Consider the following 20,797-nt stretch of genomic DNA (forward strand, 5'->3'; position numbering starts at 1 on the left):
ATACAATCCAAAATTACTTGACATATAAAGAAAAAGGAAAATATAACCAGTTACCAAGGGAAAAGATAACCAACCCAACCCCAATACAACTCAGACACTAGAATACGCACAAGACTTTAAACTATGCTCTCTGAGCTAAACACACTTCAAATGAATGGGTGTTGTCAGCAGAGAAACAAAGTATAAAAAGGAACCAAGTAGAAATTTTAGAATTTATCTGAAACAGTAAATTCACCAAATGGCCCAGCAGCAGAAAGGAGAAAACAGGAGAGGATCAGTCTGCTTAGCTACCAGGGTGGAGTTGAACAGGACCAACAGGGATCACACGGCTCCCAAAGTCCAAAATATTTACCATCTGACTCTTCACAGAAACAGTCTGTCAACCCCTAGTCTAAACACGTCAATAAGAAGACAGAGATTGTCAAATCACAAATCATAAAAAACATGATCCAACTGTATGCTATTTACAAGAAATTCACTTGAAATATAATGAATGACATAGATTAACAGTGAAAGGATGAAAGAAGATACACTACGTAAACACTGATCAAAAGAAAGCTGGAGTGGCTATATTAATATCATACAAAGTAGACTTGAGAACAAGGTCAGTTCATCAATAAGACATGGCAATCCTAAATGTGTAGGCACCTAGCCAAAGAGGTTCAATATGCATAAAGCAAAAACTAATAGAACTGAAAGAAGCAACAGACAAATCCAATCATCCCTGGAGACTTCAATACTCCTATCTAGGAGTAATTAATAGAACAATTAATTAATAGAACAATTATAGAACAATCAGAAAATCAGCAAGGATATAGAAAACCAATATTACCAAACAACTTGACCCAACTGAAATTTATAGAACACTCTACCAAATAACAACAGAATACATGCTCTTTTCAGTGTGCATGGAACATTCAACAAAACAAACCATATTCTGGACCATTAAAAAAAGCATTTACAAATTTGTAACTATTCAAATCATACTAAATATGTTCTCTGACCATAAATAATAAAAACTTTAAAAGATTTTATTTATTTTTTTAGACAGAGGGGAAGGGAGGGAAAACAGAGGGAGAGAAACATCAATGTGTGGTTGCCTTCCACGCACCCCCCACTGGGGACCTGGCCTGCAGCCCAGGCATGTCTCCTGAGTGGGACTCGAACCAATGACCCTTTGGTTCACAGGCCAGCATTCAATCCACTGAGCCACATCAGCCAGGGCCATAAATAATAAAATTAAACTAGAAATCAGTACAGAAAGAATCTGGGAAAAGGACTGAAAATTAAATAACACTTCTAAATAAGATATAAGCCAAAGAAGAATTTGGAAAGGAAATTAGAAAATATTTTGAATTGAATAAAGATAATACTGTAACAAATCAAAATTCCTGGGATGCAACTAAAGCAGTGGTTGGAGGAAAACATATAGCATTAACTGTACTAGAAAAGAAGAGCAAGATATCAAGTCAATAAGCTTCTACCTAAAGAAATTTGCAAAAGAAGAGCAAATAAAGCCTAAGGCAAGCAAAAAGAATTATAAAAAGCAGAAATCAATAAAATAGAAAGCAGAAAAATCAACAAAAAAACCCAATGAAATCAAATATAGTTCTTTAAAAAAAAAAAAAGACTGAAAAACCTTTAGCCAGAACAACCAAGTTAAAATGAGAGAAGATAAATCATCAGCATCAGGAATAAAAGAGAAGAAATTACTATTAACATAAAAATGGTAATAAAAGATTACTATGAACAACCTTATGCCCATAAATTCTTCACCTCAGAAGAAAAGAATCAACTCCTTGAAAGACATAAACTTCTAAAGCACACTTGAGAAGAAACAGAGAACGTAAATAGTCTTATATCTATTAAAGAAATAGAATTCATAGCCAAAAACCTTCCAACATAGAAAGGCCCAGATGATTTCACTGGTAAACTACAGCAAACATTTAAGGAAGAAATATATTTTATTTCATTATTTTAATTGTTGTTCAAGTACAGTTTTCTGCCTTTTACCCCCATCCCAGCCCACCCCCCAGTGCTCCCCCCTCCCTCCCATTTCCACCCCCCTTGTTATTGTCCATGTGTCCTTTATACTTGTTCCTGCAGAAGAAATATTTTTTATTTTATACAATCTCTTCCACAATATAGAAGAAGAGAGAACACTTCTTAATCCTAAGAAACCAGCATTATTCTGATAACAAAAAACATATAAAAACCTGGTAAGAAAGGAAAACCACAGGCCAATATTCCTCATGAACAGAGACACAAAAATTCTCAACAAAATATTAGCAAACTGAATCTGGCAATATATAAAAAGGATAATACAGAACAGCCAAGGGTGAGGTGAGGAGGGTGGTATATGCAAGTTAGTGTGACATTTGAAAATCACTCCATTTCACCACATTAACACACTAAAAAAAAAAGCATTTGACAACATCCATTTAAGATTAAAAAAAACTGTTAGCAAAGAAAAAATAGAAAAAAGTTTCCTTAACCTGAAAAGGGATCTATAAAAAACTTACACCTGCCCTGACTGGTCTGGCTCAGTGGATTGAGCACCAGCTGCGAACCAAAGTGTTGCCAGTTTGATCCCCAGTCAGGGCACATGTCTGGGTTGCAGGCCAGGTCCCCAGTATGGGGGCGTGGGAGAGGCAATCACACATTGATGTTTCATTCTCCCTTTCTCTCTCCCTTACCCTCTCTCTAAAAATAAATAAATATTTTTTAAAAATAAAGACCAGTCATATTCTGAAAGACTTAAATTAATACATTATTGCAAATAAATCTTAAGTAGTACCCATGAATTGGGACACTGAATGTCCAAGATTTGAAAAGATGTATTTTAAGAACTCTTCTCAGGGGACTCCATGGCAAACTTGAACTGCGTTCAGAAAAAAATATCACTAAGCTCCTTTCAACCCTCCATGTCAATGACATGTCTCAAAGAAGGCCTTTCTCGCACTCACCCTCAAGAATATCTTCGTAAAGTGCATGCACTCCTTCAGGCACGATGACTGCCAGTGCAGTTCCACAGAGAAGGCCGGCACCCAAAACAGTCACCAGCTTTAGTCGCTCCTGGAAAGAAAATACAAGAAACCGTTCAATGAATGGGAAACAGTTCTGAAGTATATAATCAAGACTGTGAGCTGCTCATTTGTGAGACCAAAATCTACAATGGCCAGTGAAAATGAAAAAGAGTCAGCTTTCTGAATAACTAATGCCAGTTAAAACATGAAGATCACATTTAAAACTTTATTTATTTATTTATTTATTTATTTATTTATTTATTTATTTATTTATAGAGAGGGGAAGGCAGGGAGAAAGAGAGGGAGAGAAACACCAGTGTGTGGTTGCCTCTCATGTGCCCCTACTGGGAACCTGGCCTGCAACCCAATTATGTATCTGAACTGGGAATTGAACAGGCAACCTTTCAGTTCACAGGCCAGCACACAATCCACTGAGCCACACCAGCCAGGGCTGAAGATGACATTTTAAAATTAGCAAGCTTGGCGGTGATGTAGGAAAACTTGTACACTATCCATAATAGGGAATAATAAGCACACTTGCCTGCCACTGGAAGGAATATGAATTGCTGTAATCTATATGGACCACAATTTGGCAATCGGATTTAACATCTCAAAACTGTGAACTCTTTGATTCAAAAATTTCTCTTCTAGAAATTCACCCCAAAGAAGAAGAACTATACAAAGATGACCACTTCACTTGTTAAAAGTGCAAACCCAAAAATAACCTAAATGTCCAAGGAGATCGGCTAAATAAACTATAATACTTCACCACAGTACCATAACACCCATTCATTAAAAATTATGATATAGGTCTACTTATGGCTATAAAATCTCATAATGTACTGCTATGAGGAAAAGGTTGGTGGCAGACAACACGGTTTTTGTTTTTTGTTAATCTCGTATTTTTAACAAAAAGTGTATATGTAAGTACAAATATAAATTAAGTGTTGACAAATTTCTTACTTTATAATTTATAAACATAACATACAATATACACTTTGTAACACATTTTATAAAACATTTATAATTTATCTAAAATAAACATGTATTACTCATACAACAATAAATTGTGTTCAGTTCAATATTAAAGTGTTCTCTGGGTTTTTTAAACCACTTACTCAGGTATGATAGACATACCAAAAGCTGCAGATATTTAATGAATACAACTTGATGCGTTTACCATAAACAGCTTTAAGCCACTTAATCCCAATTTTTTTTAACCCAGATTTCTTTGAGAGCTGCCTCCTGATCTACAAAATAAAAAAGATTACATTTCAAAACTTCCTGAAGCAGTGGTATACCCTCTATGGCTTCCTGGAGTCTTAGCAGTGTAAAACATGATCTTAAAAACTGTACAGGGCAATTATGTATGTTCCTCGTGAAAAAGTTTCAACAATTTAATGGTATATCATGTACTTTACTTTTCTATTTACTTCCCTTTATGAGGTTAGCAAAATATGAGTGGCTGTATTAGCTCTGATGTTACTACTGAACTTGTGTCTATGAGGATGGGGAAATAAATATACGTGTATCTCTAGAGGAAAATGAGCTCTTAGCTGAAAGGCTGGTTGAAATGTTACCTCCTCCTTGTTCGGGAAAGAGGAAATGATCTATAGCTCACTGTGTCTCCCATTTGGGAAGAAGAAAGGGATCTATAGATCATGTGTCTCTATTGAAAACAAGGCAACTACAGTTGCTCACCAGCACCAACTAACACCTGCCATACGGCAAGAGGAGAATTCCCACAACCCAAGCACACAGGCCAGGTCAGCCCTTCAAACATTTAGGATGGTCATTATTAGCAACGTATAAACTAAAAGGATTCTAAATGTATCCAGCGGCTGGGGCACTGGCTTGGGAGATACAATTGATTCCATGTCCAACTTAGTTAACAATTCAGTACCTCAACTTTTCTTCTGTAAAATAAGAATATTATTTATTTTCTCACTGAGCCACCAGCACCCTGGCTGGTGTGGCTCAGTGGATTGAGCACAGGCCCAAGAACCACATGATCGAGATTCGATTCCCAGTCAGGGCACATGCCTGGGTTGCAGGCCAGTTCCCAGCAGGGGAATCACGAGAGGCAACCATACATTTATATTTCTCTCCTTCCCTTCCTCTCTAAGGATAAATAAATAAATAAATCTTTTTAAAAAAGAACATTTCTGCACATCTTGTGGAGATTTAGGAGGAAACAATAAAGTGATTAAAGCATTTCAGAAAAATGACACCAAACAACTGGTGTTACTATTTTAATGTTTAATACTGAGCTATTCTGAGAGTCTTTGTCTTCTCCATGTTACTAAACTCACCAATGTTGCTAATCACAGCATCCATTTGAGACAAACTGTCAGAGCATGAACAATACGGAAAACCAGCTCCAATAGGTGCAGACTGATAGGGTAATTAATTCATCATTCTCTCTAATCAATGAAACTATGAATAGAATACTTTTGCAATCTTGGGTTTGCAAAATTGCTTAGTGAGAACACAAAAACACAAAATTCAACACCAGAATTTAAAACATTTGCTGATCCATTAAAAAATGAACAGACAAGCTACATACTGGAAGAAAATATCAGCAGCAATACATATAATCCGTGGTGGGTGCTGTGGTAACACTGCCCCCATCAGCCCCCTTCAGGTCAGAGACACTGCTCCCCCAGCTGCTGGGAGTGTTGCCTACCACTGGCTCACAGAGGGCCAAAGGGAAGTACTTCCCCCTCCCAGGTCAGTCCATGTCCACTGACTAGTCCACTGGATTATCTGGAGGGAGGACAAAGTCTGCTCCCTTTGCCTTCATTCAGGATATCTCTGAAGGGCCATCCATCTCCAGAGTCTTACTGTGGGGTGAGCTGAGGCTGCTACTGCAACTTAATTACAGTTTAATTTCTCCATCTGCTTAATCCAGCTCATTCTTTGACACCTCCAAGAGCACTCCCCAATTAACTTCCTGCAAGCAAATCTACTTGTCAGAGTCTGTTTTTCTGGGAACCCAACCTAAGATACAGAGGTAGGGCTTGTATTTGAAATATAAAGAATTTCTACACTCAGTAAGAGATAGTAAATAAATAACTAAGTAAGTAACAGAACGGCTACTTCACAAAAAATATATGAATAGCCTATAAGCTCAGGAAAAGGTGCTCAACATCATTTAGTCATCAGGAAAATGCAAATTTAAACTACAGTGAAATACCTCTTCACACCTACAAGAATGTCTAAAATTATAAGACTGACAACACTTAATGACGGCAAGGATACAGAGCATCTGGCTTTCTCATCCAATACTGGTGGGAACATAAAATAGTACAACCACTTTGGAAAACTGCTCATCTTTTATAAGTTAAACCAGGAGCTCCACTTTTGGGTATTTACCAAGAGCAATGAGGATGTATGTACACAATGTTTACAAAAGCTTTATCTAGAACAAATGTCCATCAACAGGAGAATGGATAAACAAATTGTGGTTAACTCATACAATGTAATTCTACTGAGGAACCAAAAGGAACAAACTACTGACCCGTGGACATGGACAACACTGCGGTGATTGCAGTGGGGAGGGGAGTATAAGGGGATAAATAGAATGGAAAAATACAATAAAAACAATTACAATGGATCTCTAAAAAAGATAAACATATTTTCTGAGATAATTTTTTATTATAAATGGTTGTAAGAAATAATAGAAGGACACCAGTATTCTTCTCATTTAATTTTTATTAAATGAAATTTGCTTATAGTTTCACACTTTAATTTTTAAAAAATCAAATGTCCTTTCTTTTAAAAGATAATGATGACAACAGTTCCTATTTTTAGCATTCTTATTTGACAAACTTAAAAACGGGCAACCCTGTATCAATTTTCCCTAATTTCAAAAATATTCTTGGCCTGTGAAACATAAAAGCCTGGAAAAGTGTGATCTACAGTGTAAGCATGAGCTCTGTTATAACACCATAACAAACTTCTGCAACAATAAGTATAAGAATTTGTAGGAAGTGATCATGAAGATAAACCTGAGTGAACCATCTAGCTTTGTAATATTTCTCTGGAGGAAAGGCAATATGAGCTAAAATTACTGTATTATGTTTTCAACTCACTCTGAAATTAAGTAAAGCACATTTATTTACCAAAAGAAATTAAACATCCACTGAACACTATGTTTGTATGTCCCTGTACTGCTTTCCCCAAATTTTAGGTTACACGAAGGCAGAGATTTTTGTTTTTAATTTATTGCTGAACCTGTTTATAGAACAGTATCTGGCACATAACAGAGTCTCCCTAAACATTTACGGAAAGAATAAATTCAATGTTGAGTATCATGAAAGACACTAGGCTCCACTTCACTGGCCCTAATATCAACAAATATATTAATATAATGGAACTTCTTTAGAATATTTGCACTGGAAAACAGGTTTAAACATGTTTCTTACAAGTGTAACCTCATCAAGAATTTTCAGTGGTTAACTGACTTGGAATTTATGCTTTGGCTTAAAGGGTATTCAAGTACTTATAATCAAGAACTATAGGATTCCATCATAGTAAATGTGAGGCAGTGTTGTCATTTATCTCATTAATACAAATATCTTAAATAACATCTATTTTTTGTCAAGAAGTGTTCAGTCACTGTTTCAATCTTCAGTAAAGTGATATAAAACTTTTATCCTACATAATTTTTTTAAATTATATTTTATTGATTTTGCTATTACAGTTGTCCTGATTTTCCCCCCTTTGTCCCGCTCCGTGCAGCACCCCCAACTCCCTCAGGCAATCCCCCCACCATTGTCCATGTCCATAGGTCACGTGCATAAGCTCTTTGGCTACTCCATTTCCTACACTATATTTTACATCCCCATGGCTATTCTGTAACTATCTATCTGTAGTTTTTAATCTCCTCACCTCTTCACCCATTCTCCCCTTCTCCCCTCCCATCTGGCAACCTTCTGGTCATCAACTTCTTTTCTCTTGCTTTTAAGAGTCTATGTTTAACCTTCTGGTCTTTTAATAATGATATGTCTTGGAGTGGACCTCTTTACATCCATTTTGTTTGGGACTCCGTGCTTCTTGGACTTGTATGTCTACTTCCTTCACCAAATTAGTAAAGTTTTCTTTCATTTTCTCAGAGAAATTTCCAATTTCTTGCACTTTCAGTGCACTTCTCCTTCAGGCACCTCTATGAGGCGAAGGTTGGACCTCTTGAAGTTGTCCCAGAGGCTGTTTATACTATCCCCTTTTTATTTTTTTTTCTTGTTGTTCTGTGTGGTTGGTTTTTGCCTATGTTTCAAATTACTGACTTGATTCTTGGCTTCATTCACTCTACTGTTGTCTAGCTGTAAATTGTTCTTTACTTCAATTAGTGTATCCTTCATTTCTGACTGGATCTTTTATATGCTGCTGAGGTTCTCACTAAGTTCCTTGAGCATCCTCATAACCAGGGTTTTAAACTCTGCATCTTATGGATGCTCCATAAGTATCTACCTGATAGATTCTTCTCCCCATTTCATTCAGCTCTTTCTAGAATTTTGATCTGTTCTTTCATTTGAGCCCTGTTTCTTTGTCTACTTGTTTTGGCAGCTTCCCTGTGTTTATTTCTATGTATTAGGTAGAGCTGCTTTGCCCCCGTATCTTGGTAGTGTGGCCTAATGTAGCAGGTGTCCTGTAGGGTCCAGTGGCACAGCCTCCCCTATTACCCAAGCTGGGTACTCAAGGTGCGCCCTTCGTGTGGGCTCAGTACACCCTCTTCTTGTAGTTGAGCCTTGGTTGCCGTTGGGAAAATTAATAGAGAACTTTACCCAGGCTAGTCAGCTGCAAGGACTGGCTGTGACCACTTACTACCACCTCTGCCCTCCACAGAGGATCAAGTGTTCAGGGGCAGGGTGGTGGTGTTCCGCCGAGGTCTGCAGCTGTCTACTGGGTGTGCTGGCACTAGGGCTTCCCAGGTGGTGCAGGCCAAGGTCAGCCCCACCTGTGTCTTGCCCAAGGTATACTGTCTGAGCTGTAAAGCCACCTGAGATGGCTGCTACTGGAGCTGGGCTTGGAGATTCCTGGGCAAAGACAAGCCGTGACTCTAACCTGACTGCTGCTAGGGCTCACTGAAGCCAGCTGTTTCTTGTTTGATAGGATTTAGGAGCCAAGACCAGCCATTCATATAGAAAAGCAGCTCAGGTGGGCCAGTAAATTGGGTGGGATAGAGCCTCTGTGAATCTCTAAGGTGGGTCACACAGTGTTAGCCAGGTTAATGGAGTCTCAGATGCGGCACAAGCCTACAGGCTCTGTGTGGGGAGGACTCAGCAAAGGGACAGTGACCTCTGCTCATCCCAATGCCAGATACTTCAGTCTCTCCCTGTACCCCAATGTTGCCCTTCACGCTGTCATACCATGCTGGAGCTCAGAGGGAGCTAGTCTGAGTAGGTGAGTCCATGTGTGGGTTCCTCAGAGTAACTGCTTGGTGCTCCAGCAGCCTCCTCCACCCATTCAATCCCCACTGGTTTTCACAGACTTAAGTTGTGGGGACTTACCTTTCTGACATTAGAACCCTGGGCTGGAGGGCCTAGTATGGGTCTGGACTCTTTACTCCCAAGATATCCCTCCCTAATTTTTATCCGCATGGGTGTGGGATCAGCCTGTTCCACATCTGTGCCCATCCTAGCAGTCTGGAAGGATGTGGTTCCTTCAATTCTGCAGTTGTCAGACTTCCATTTAACTTGATTTTATAGCTGTCGCACTTCCATTCAACTTGATTTCTGACCTTCCTGAGTGATGGCTGTTTTATATTTTAGTTGTAATTTTGATGTGGCTGTGTGAAGAGGCAAACCATGTCTGCCTACGTTGCCATCTTAACCAGAAGCTCAATTCCACATAACTTTTATTAGCTTGGTAAATGTCTACTAACCTCAGTGGTCAGTACTATAGAAACAACATTTTTCATGAAAAGAACAACCAGTGTTTAAAGGAATAAGCATCACTGCCATGAGATGTCATTTCAGTTTTTATTTTTTAAATTTCTTAACTACCTGAATTGTTTTAGATGCAATCATACTTATTTTAAGCACTACAGATGTGGCTCCATGTTATCTGTATAGCTGTATTCTTTCACACAACTTCACAACCTGGGATTCAATCTCAAAATTATGTGCATGTCACAGTTAAAATGCTGAGAGTTTCTCTCCTTTGCTTATGGTAAATCACTAAAAGGGTGCATCTGAAGGAAGAACTACAGATTCCAAGTACAGTTCAAGATGAAAAGTGAGTTCCCAAAGCGATCATTTCTGTCAGCAAAATAAAATATTTGCTCAAGAGAGACATGAACTGTGCAATGCATTGGTTTTATGCCATCCCATTCTACCACTTCACAGCAGAAGTTTGGCTGAGCCAAAGGACTGACCAGGCGTATTATTTTAAACAACAGCATGTACTCAATGCCATTAACTATCAGTGCAAAGCTTTGAAGTTTAATTTTCTTGGCAGACACCAAGATAGTTAAATGATTTTTCTTTTCTTGCTCATAAAAAGAGTCAATAAATTGTTTGGTTACCCTAAATATAAGCCAATAATTTTTAAAGCTCTTAATATTGAAAATAGTTTATTTCAACACCCCTTGTACTATGCTCATTTTTGTACTGAAATCAACTGTAATTTCCTAAAAAATTAGAGATGCACCTCTTCCAAGCTCTACACACTGAAGAGATGAAATACATAGGGTACAGAGTACCTCTTGTTCAAGCAACAAAGGCTTTCTCCATATTCTTAAAAACAACCCTGTTCACGGAGATACTTTCTAATTTAACTACTATATTATCTGCTAAATGTCAGTAACAGGTACTGAAGAAAACTCAAATATGAACTTTGTTATTCAAGCCCTTACACCTGAGACAAGATGCCAAAAAGCTTCCTGCCTCTAGGTAGCAGCTGTGTGATCCTGAGCAAGTTCACTGTCCTCCTCTATAAGAAGGTGCTGAGATCATGACTACTACTACTATTATCATGCAGGAGTAGGGTATGAGCACACTTAGCACATAGTAACTGCCGTATTGCTTATCTTTAACTGCATCCATTGTAAGCAGGGGAAGCTCCTGAGCCCCTCCTCCAATAGAACAAGAAAATAAAACCCAGATCCTTAAGTTCCAGTGAACAATACTACATGATACTTGCCCTTTTGCCAGCATCATATAGGCTCCTTTTCCTAATTCATTTCACATAGAAGAAATAACAAGCAATACTTTATTAATGCCACTTCCTCCAATCTTGGAAAACAAGACTAATTTCTTTTTCTATCAGTCCTTTTTAAATATAAAAGAACTAAACAAAAATTTAAATCCCATAAGAATGACTGTTCAATGTGACCATAAAAACAAAAACAAACAAAAACCCATTGGGAAAGGACTTGGGAAAACATTGGTAATAAATACTGTTATTGATTTATAAGGTGTTTAATTTAGCCCTGGCTGGTGTGGCGCTGTGGATTGAGCACAGGTCTGGGAATCAAAGGGTTGCTGGTCTGATTCCCATTCAGGGCACATGCCTGGGTTGCGGGGCCAGGTCCCCAGTAGGGAGCGCACAAGGCGCAACCACACATTGATGTTTCTCTCCCTCTCTCCTTCCCTTCCCCCCTCTCAAAAATAAATAAATAAATAAATAAATAAAAATAAAATCTTTAAAAAAGATATTTAATTGAACTGAGAAAGACTAAAATAATGAACAATACTTTTTTCTCTATCAAATTAGCAAAGTTTTAAAAATTAACAATGATAGCATTCAATGTTTGTGAGAATACGTGTCATTTGCATTTTTTGGAATAAATGTGTTTTATAAAAGCTGGTAATACAAATTGAGAATCTTCTTAAGAACACATATACTCTTTGATTCTGTCATTCTACCCCTGAAGAAATAATCTGAAATATGTTCCTAACCTCAGACATGAAAATACACTTTCAACACTATTATGAGCCCTGGCTGATGTGGCTCAGTGGATTGAGTGTCAGACTATGAAGCCAAGGGTCGCTGGTTTGATTCCCAGTCATGGCACATGCCTGGGCTGCAGGCCAGGTCCACAGTGGGGGGGCGTGTGCGAGGCAACCACACATTGATGTCTCTCTCCCTCTTTCTTCCTCCCTTCCACTCTCTAAAATAAATAAATATTTTTTTAAAAAACACTATTATGAAAACAAATTAAATGCATAATAGGAATTTCTGTACATAAAATAACAGAATGTAATGAAGGCATTAACAATGCCTAGAACTCATTTATAATAATAACAGAAATACTCATGTTATACTACCAAGTAAACGAAGGGAGACTGTAAAATTACACATCTACCACATAACCAACCACGTTAAAAATGCAAACAAATAGAAAAAAAAGAATGGAAAGAAAACAAAAATGTTACTAGTGATTCTCATTGGACAGTGGGATAGAAATTTTTTTAATCCTTACCTGAGGACATTTTTTCCTGTTATTTTGAGAGACAGCAAGAGAGAGAAGCACTGATGTGAGAGAGAAACACTGATTGGTTGCCTTCTCGTACACACCCCAACCCAGGGCTGAACCCACAATCTGGGTATGTGCCCTGACCAGAATTGAACCTGCAACCTTTTGGTCTACAGGACAACACTCCAACCAACTGAGCCACAGAGGCCAGGGCTAAAAGATGATTTTATTTTCCTTTTACACATCATCACATTTTCTAAATTTTCGACAAAGAGCCTCTACTATATAATCAGGCTTTTTTTTTTAAAAGGATGATCATTTAATTAGAGGCTACGTTATTAATGGCTTTGAACTTATAAGCTTTGAGGCTCAATGTCCTCATTTATAAGAGAAGAATTCTTCTCTTCCAAGGTTATTGTTAAGAGCTACACAGAACTTAACACTTCAGTTAACACAGTAGCTATTATTATTAATTATTATTATTATTAATCATTGTAGTGTGGTTGGACTAAAGAGCACAATGTCCTTAATGTAAAGAGATGTTTTCCCCTTTATTAAGTGGTTCTAAACAACTGCACTTTGAGGTTTTTGTACTAATTTGAAATGTTTTTTAGTCTCCCCCTTTCTGTCATGCTGTGACACATGTCCTCTGTTTGCTCCCCTACCCATTCTAGTTTACTGTTTCTAAAACAAGTTTTCAAAGAGCTTAGAAATCACACAGGCTAGCGCAGAGGTTCTACCCTGGAGGTCACAAACATGGGTTGTCTGGACCATACAGTGAGTTAATAAAATCTGAATTAGTAGCCAAATGTCAAATTCAGAAGATTGCATGTGAAAATTCGTATTTCCACCTTCTGAAAAGTAGGAAGACTAGGCAACACCAGCAATGGTGTCACCAACTGCCACATGTTCTTCAGCTGACGACAGTTCTCACTACTCCCAAATGCTCCCAGGCACTGACACTGATGGTCAGCCACCCCGTATCTTGATTAAACTTTAACTACTTTATCTTACTCCAGGCCTGACTCACTGTTCAGCCTCAATAGTTATTTGATTTCATAACCAGTACCGAGTAGGGTCCAATCAAGAAAGAGGAATCAAAAAGTAATTTGAATAGGGAAGTTTAATATAAAGAATAATCACAGCAGGGGAGTGAATGAGAAATTAGCTAATAAGAGAATTCTAAGGCATATAAGAGTAGCAAATAAAAGGACCAGTGACTACTGTAGGGCCCAGAGAGAATACTCAAAGAAGAGGTACCACCAGGGCTGATACAAACCCTGCTGGAGAGGGCATGGCTGGGCTCCGTGAACTGGGAGTAAGGTTCTGGGACCAACTCTGACGCGCGCACGCGCATGCATGTGTGTGTGTGTGTGTGTGTGTGTGTGTGTGTATGAGGGGTATATTTCCCCACACCAAGCAACGCTGGAACACCAGCTGGCCGTCCTACAATTCAACTGAACTCTAAAACTATCTAACACTATCTCACCCTGTGAGACAGCATCAAATCCCACAGGATGAGAGCTCAGTCTTACAAAGCTGCCCAGGTCCACCCACTTTAGAAATCAGCCAGAAGCCCTCATTACCTGGGCTGCTGACTGACTGGCTATGGGTGGAGGTTCATCATTAAAAGATATAATTCAGGGACATACACGTGATAGCACTGGTCAAGGAATGGGGAAAGGGTGTAGAACTTCCATACACCCCCCCAAGCGTGAAACTCCCCAAGACCTCCATGTATGTGTTCACCAACCTGAAAGCTCTCTAAACTCAGTTTTTAAAAAAATTATTTATTTTTAGAAAGAGGGGAAGGGAGTGAGAAATAGAGGGAGAGAAACATCAATGTGTGGTTGCCTCTCATATGCCCCCTCCCCATCAGGGACCTGGCCTGCAACCCAGGCATGTGCCCTGACTGGGAATTGAACCAGCAATCCTTTGCTTCACAGGCAGGTACTCAACCCACTGAGTCACATCAGCCAGGGCATGAACCCCTTTTAAATCAAGGCTTCATTACATAGGCAAGACTGATTAAACCATCAGACACTGGCGACTGAGTCGACCTCCAGCCCCTCTTACTTTCCCAGTGGGACTGAAGTTTCAATCCTTCAACCAGCCCCCACCCTTAGGTTATCTAGTAATAACCTAAGATAAGTCACCTCATTCACATAACAAAAGTCACTCTAACTATAAAGAAATATACATTTGGTCTTCATCCCTGACTTTGGCCTGGAACATCTAAGACCACTGAAATTTCCTAAGTGATGAGAGGTGCTACCAATATTCTTCCTAAGTACTTACTGTGTCAAGCATGTCCTATTATAATCTATTAACCCAACCCTATGAGGTAGGTACTTCCTGTATCCCCACTTCACAAGAGGCACAGGAAGCTCAGATAATCTGCTCGGGCTCATGCGGCGGCACATGGCAGAGCCAGGCAGTCCAACTCCTCCACGTCATACAACAGTCCAGCCTCGGGGTCTTCACTCCGAGGCACTGTGCTAAACTGCATCTCTATAAAACCCATTTCACTGTTTCATTTTTTGCCTTTAGCACCTGTCTTCTTTCCTCAATTTGCCTTTGGCAAATGACTAAAGAAGTAATGAAAAGAACATATGAGGTACAGAAGCTATAGTAACATTTTTTGCTTAATAGAAAATTGACCTCCAGGTAAATACAGGAATTTAGTAAGTAGTTTGATGTAATTATCTAGTAGTTAACCCCAAAACCCTACCACTTAAAAATCCATGTATTTGGGATAGAAGGATTTCAATTTCCAGATCGACACCTATTTCTATTTTATTTCAATAAAGTTAGACATTGAATATTAGTATTCAAGGAGGATTGAGATTTTTTAAGTTCCATCATAGGTTTTAAAAAATACCTATATATATATTTGTATTTAGCATTACTACTTGTTACCTAGAATTCAAAATGAGCTACAGAGGATCTTAAACCTTATCATTCAACAAAGTCTCAACTAAATTCTCCAGTTAGAGGAAAGGTTAAGACTTACATACAGAAGCATTCTGAATCCATTTCAGGTCTTTTTCCCTCAAAAAAAAAAGTATGTTAATTCTTAAATAGCATAATTGAGAAATGGCTAAACTATGAAAATATAAAGTGTGAAATTAATCTTGGATAGTTCAAAGCAGGAACTGCTTCAGATTCCAATTTGGTAGGTGTTCATTTACAGGACATCTAAGACGTAGTTCCTTCTCATAGGTTTCAAAGGTATCTGAAGACTGTCTGCCTCTGTAATATCCATGCTGTTACACTGACTAGGCACAAGGCACGAGAGGTACTGTGAAAGGTAAAATGCGAGTGAGTCTCTAAGGTGGGATGCCATGTGGCTCAGGCTTAGCCACAGAGCTGAGTTCCTCTGCAACAGGGCTCCGTGGCCTAGCTCCCAGGTCCTCCGACACCCATAATCGTGTGCTGAGGCCTGTGAGGGGTCATTGCCAAGATTTCCACCTGTCTACAAGCAAAAGCATGGCAGACACCCCTCCAGCGGCTCGCTGGTGCCACCCACGACTACTACCAGCACTGCCTCCTGGGCTCCACTTCCAGTAACAGCTCCTGTGGAGTGTAGAGTACTTTGGGAATGCCACTGCCCACCACCCTAGTCGCCACAAGGCTGACCTGGGTCACTGGTGGGCATGCTTCATTTTCAGGAAGTCTACCCTCCCTCTAGTTCATGGCCACAGTACTGGAGTCCCCAGGGCACTCGGAATCTCCCTGGGCCTCCGGCAGCATGATCACCTGTGACCTGGCTCCGGAAGCCACAAGAAAGGAGCCTGGCAGCCAGACCAGCAAAGCCAACACCAGGCCCCCATCCCAATGGCCATCACCAGCCGCCAGACTTCCAGAGGCACTGGACTCTCTTGAACCCTCTTCACACCCCTCCTCAACCTCCTTCCCCTCCTGACCCACCCCACAGACTAGGCAGGCTGCAGCAAGCAGAAGCAGTTGGGTTCTTCTATATCAGAATGGCAAAACACCAAAAAAATAAGTTGAGGGAGCCCCTCTCTACTACCTACGAGCCCTGCTGGTACTCAGTAACCATGTTCCTTGCACCAAGTGGAAATTACATGACAAGCAGCCAGAAAAAAAATTCCTAAATTGGGGAGTTTAAGGGGTACATTATTAGTGGGGTTAAGAAGTTCCTAATGTGGGGAGCTGAACGTGCCTATATAGATCCATTTCATTCCTTTTGACACAGTTTTCATTAGGAAAAAATAAATCATCTAATGGTCAAGTGCTTTGGACTGGTAATCAAACAGACTTAGTTTCAAATTCATCCCTACCAATGTTTGTGACCTCTCCAAGCCTAAAAAAAAAGTTGAGGGAGCCCCCTCTCTACTGATTCGCAAAGTGAGGTTTAACAGCATCTATCTCAGTCGCAACCTGAAGCTTAAATACGATGATGCAAATCAGTGCCCGGTACACAGAAGGAGCTCAATAAGCAATGTGCACATAAGTTCCAATGATGCTTATCCATATAACATCCTAGAGAAAAGTTTTTCGGGAAAGTAATATTGAATCAGATTGCACTGAGATTTTACTTGATCCAAATTTAGTTTTATCAAGCAAAGATACTTAGGAGGCAATAACCTTATAAGAAAATAACCTGAAAAAAGACAAAGTTAAGGAGCACTTTCCAGATACTAGTAAATTACAGAAAATGCAAACTTTAAAATATTAGAATTTAGAAATGAAATTCCTAACAGATATAAAAAAAGTAAAATCTATTGTATGACCCTAAAAGAATAAAAGGTGAATATACCAAACAATGCAAAAGTCTTTAAAAGTGCAACTTTGCCAAATCTATTTCAAAAAGAACCAATTGCCAGGAAACAAAGAATACTGAACAAATTTGTTCTTTACAAAATAAACCTTTCATTTGGTGGCAACTCAAAACCCTAACGATATTTATTATAAATGAGTCGGTTATAATTAGATAACAAACAAAACTTCTACACATGAACAAATAAACGCAGCTTCAAATAAGAATAAGTATAAGGGAGAAAAGAAAGTTAAATATTAAGGAAAGTACTATAAGGCAGGGAGACTAAAGGAAAAGCCCTGGCCTCTCCAAGTGGACCATTAACAAATAGGAACGCCAACCCCCAAACAAGACCTTTCCAGATTCCAAACTGCTGAGGAGTTCCCATGTTAAAGGGAAGTGGTGGTGGGGAGGGGTTACCCACTATTATAAGTCTGTTCCAAAAATAAAAAAGTTTAAAAATTATAACTTACAACAAAGTCATAAAAATCAAAACCTCAAAAGTCTTCATAATCAGTACTGAGAATAATCCTCAATGTTTTAAAAAATCCTTATTATGTTCTAAATACAGTGTTAAGTCCTGTGCTTATATTATTTCATTATAACCTCACAACAGTCTTATTAAGATCATTTAACAGAACACAGTTGGATGTTAAATAGCTTGCTCAGTAGTGACACTGATTTTGAACTATATCACCTGTCTCAGACAGTACCCTTTGAAATTAATGCATTACTAATAATCTTAAATTCTTTAAAAGAGTAGCACCACTTTCATCTGCATACCTATGGATTTATTTATACTGTTTTAACCCATGAAAAAATGTGGCATTATAATCCAAACTAGTCTACAAGAAAAGTACAAAAGTGAAAGAAAGCCTTGAAACAACTTATAGCAATATGATCATTATAATTAAGGAAGTAACTGTAAGTCTCTTCAACTTAGTAACACTACATTTGGGCCTGTATTTTGTACATTTTCCCTTGCTTCATTATCTTAAGTGTTTCATTTTTAGAAATATATTGGGTCTTCAGAGGAACAGCAGTTAAAAACAAAAGCTGTCATTTACCAGACAGTTAGAGGTACACTGCCCTAGAGCTTCGATGCAATCGCAGCAGCTTGCACTGTTACCGGCTCAGGTAAATTACAACCCTCAGATAATACAACTGAAATCCCACTTTGGCTGTCATTTATATCTTAACTTCATTCATCAATCAGATCACCTGCTAAGTTGGGTTTTTACTAGGTAATGTTAAGTTGCAGGTTCTCAACTTACACATGTATTTCCATTTAGAGCCAAAGAAAACCGCTTATTAACAATTGAATAAAAAAACATAAGACAGCTAAGCTAGTGTGTCTAACTCCCTTACCAGACAGGACCTCATCTGTGTAGAGCATGTTTTGGCCTCCTTTACAGGTTTAGTTTTTCTCCTTCCCATATGCTCAGGAAGAGAGCATCTTGTTCATCAGTTACTTATAAATGCATGAGAGTCAGAGGTTTTTTCCCTTCATTTTAGAAATCATTTGGGCATGAAGGCACAGTCACCAGGCCAAAAGGCAAGGAAGAGAAGTTACAAAAGCATCAAAAATGTTGGTGTGGGGGCAAGGAATGTTGGAGAAAATGACAAAGAAATCAATGTCATGTAAACTTCTTGATGTTCAAATATGGTAGGTAGACACTACTGCTACAGTAATTTCAGACTACCTGATTTTAACTCAATCCTGACAATAATTATTGATTTTATTAATCTTTTATTCCTGCTGAGACATTCTGAAGAAAAAAAGTATTGAGTGACAAAGCGGCAGCTAGATTAAGAACATAAATAAAAAGCATATTGTTTCACGTAAACTAAAGTGAACTGTATAATAAATTAGGTTTATTGGTCTTCCTATTTACAATAACACTAATCCCTAAGAAAAGCTAGAAATGTGGGAAGCTATTTTCTAAGGGTAGAAGTTGTGTTTCCCAGCCTCCATGATGAAGTTGATTTTTACAAATTTATCATTTCATTATTTTCATAATACTTTGGTTGATAATAATAGTATAATTTACCTAAAAAAAATTCTCAACTCCTACAAGATAAAAACGCCAGTTAAATCTAAAATGCCTTTATTTATAATGTTCATTTTATTCTAACAGTTCAAAATGCATTGTTCCTGCTTTAATAAATAGATATTACAAATGCCAATTTATAGCATTTTAAGACCCACAATTGGAAAAGACCACATGACTATCAATTTAGGATGAGAAAACATACAGATTACTTTTATTAATGGCCTACTTAATTATATCATTTGTGTATACATTTCCTTTCAGTGAAAAAGAAAATAGCATATATCTGCTTATTGCAAAAATCACCCAAGATATAGAAAATACTGAAATTGGAAAAGTCCTAAGCATTCTATAGAAATAATAAGTTTTATCGATTTATTTGAATTATAATTCTTGATGTCACCTCAATAAATTTTTAAATATACGAACCAACTTAAGCTCATAAACATCAGTCCCATTAATGTCAATTCAATTCTAATGTAGTTATAAGAAAATATGGTTTATGTGAGAGGAAAAATGGGGGCTCACAAAGAGGCTCACAAAGCACTGGGCAGGCAGGTAGCTAAACATGAGTTTGGTGGGCTTCACAGCCAAGGATACAGAGACAATCTACTGCTGCTAAGCTCTAGCTAACTGTTGCCTTGAGGAAATACAGACAAAAGAAAAACACAATAATAAAATTAAACACTCCCCCACACTCCCCTGTTATAGTATAACAACTAAGTCTGCCAGCTAAATTTGGTGCACAGGCTACCAGTTGCTACCTCTGCCTCAATGGACAATGGCTACAAACTGCTCTGAGTCTAAAAAACTTAGATTTAAAAAACAGCTATAGAAGGACACTTGCTTTGTGGTGATAAAGACAAAATACAATACACAGATAATGTATTATAGGACTGTACACCTGAAACCTATATCATTTTATTAACCAATGTCACCTCAATAAATTCAATAAAAAAAAGCCACCCAGCTCTAATTCTAACATACTTTATGACTTTATCCAAGTTATATAACCTGAGTACTGGATTCCTTATGTACCTCATTAGGCTTTTTAAATGAAGTTAGGTAGTGTACATGCTCAAAAAAATGTAGCTTAGTGTTAGCATGAGATGCTGAAGACTACAGATGCAAAAAGGAAATGGGAAAGGAGCGGCAGCAATTCAACCCTCCCTTCCATCCGGCTGCGGGCTTAACCTATGTTTCAAACTCATAGGACCTGGTCTCACTTTCTTTCCCATCCACAGGCTATCTTCAAAGCCTACCTGTCTTTACCATTCCTTTCTATTTCAGTCATTCTTCCCCCTGTCCTACGAAAGCACTTTCAGGACTGGCAGTAAAACTTGGGCCAGGCCAGACTCATGAACTCCTGTTCCCCGAAGTGTAGTGTTTTCCTCCCTAAAGGTTTGAGCACTGTGCACCTCGTGCACTCTTTACGACAACCTGCAGAACCTATCTCCCTTTCCTCTGAGCAATGCTTTCATCTGTCTTTCTTTCCCCCATCAGTTAATGTCTGTAT

General features: G+C 38.4%; 1 protein-coding gene and 1 pseudogene across 2 annotated transcripts in view; one reads left to right on the forward strand and one right to left on the reverse strand.

The window, feature by feature from the left end:
• SLC39A9 (solute carrier family 39 member 9) overlaps positions 1-20,797 on the reverse strand; it is a 42,487-nt gene that overhangs the window by 20,221 nt on the left and 1,469 nt on the right. For both annotated transcript variants that reach the window (XM_037031301.1, XM_037031304.1), the window contains exon 2: positions 2,967-3,075. In XM_037031301.1, the coding sequence (XP_036887196.1) occupies positions 2,967-3,075 (109 nt within the window). The remainder of the gene's footprint in view (positions 1-2,966; positions 3,076-20,797) is intronic.
• Positions 15,763-16,372, forward strand: LOC118976682 (pancreatic progenitor cell differentiation and proliferation factor-like; annotated as a pseudogene).

Source organism: Sturnira hondurensis, unplaced genomic scaffold (assembly GCF_014824575.4).
Source record: "Sturnira hondurensis isolate 20B ecotype Veracruz unplaced genomic scaffold, ASM1482457v3 Scaffold0021143, whole genome shotgun sequence".
Taxonomy (NCBI): Eukaryota; Metazoa; Chordata; class Mammalia; order Chiroptera; family Phyllostomidae; genus Sturnira; species Sturnira hondurensis.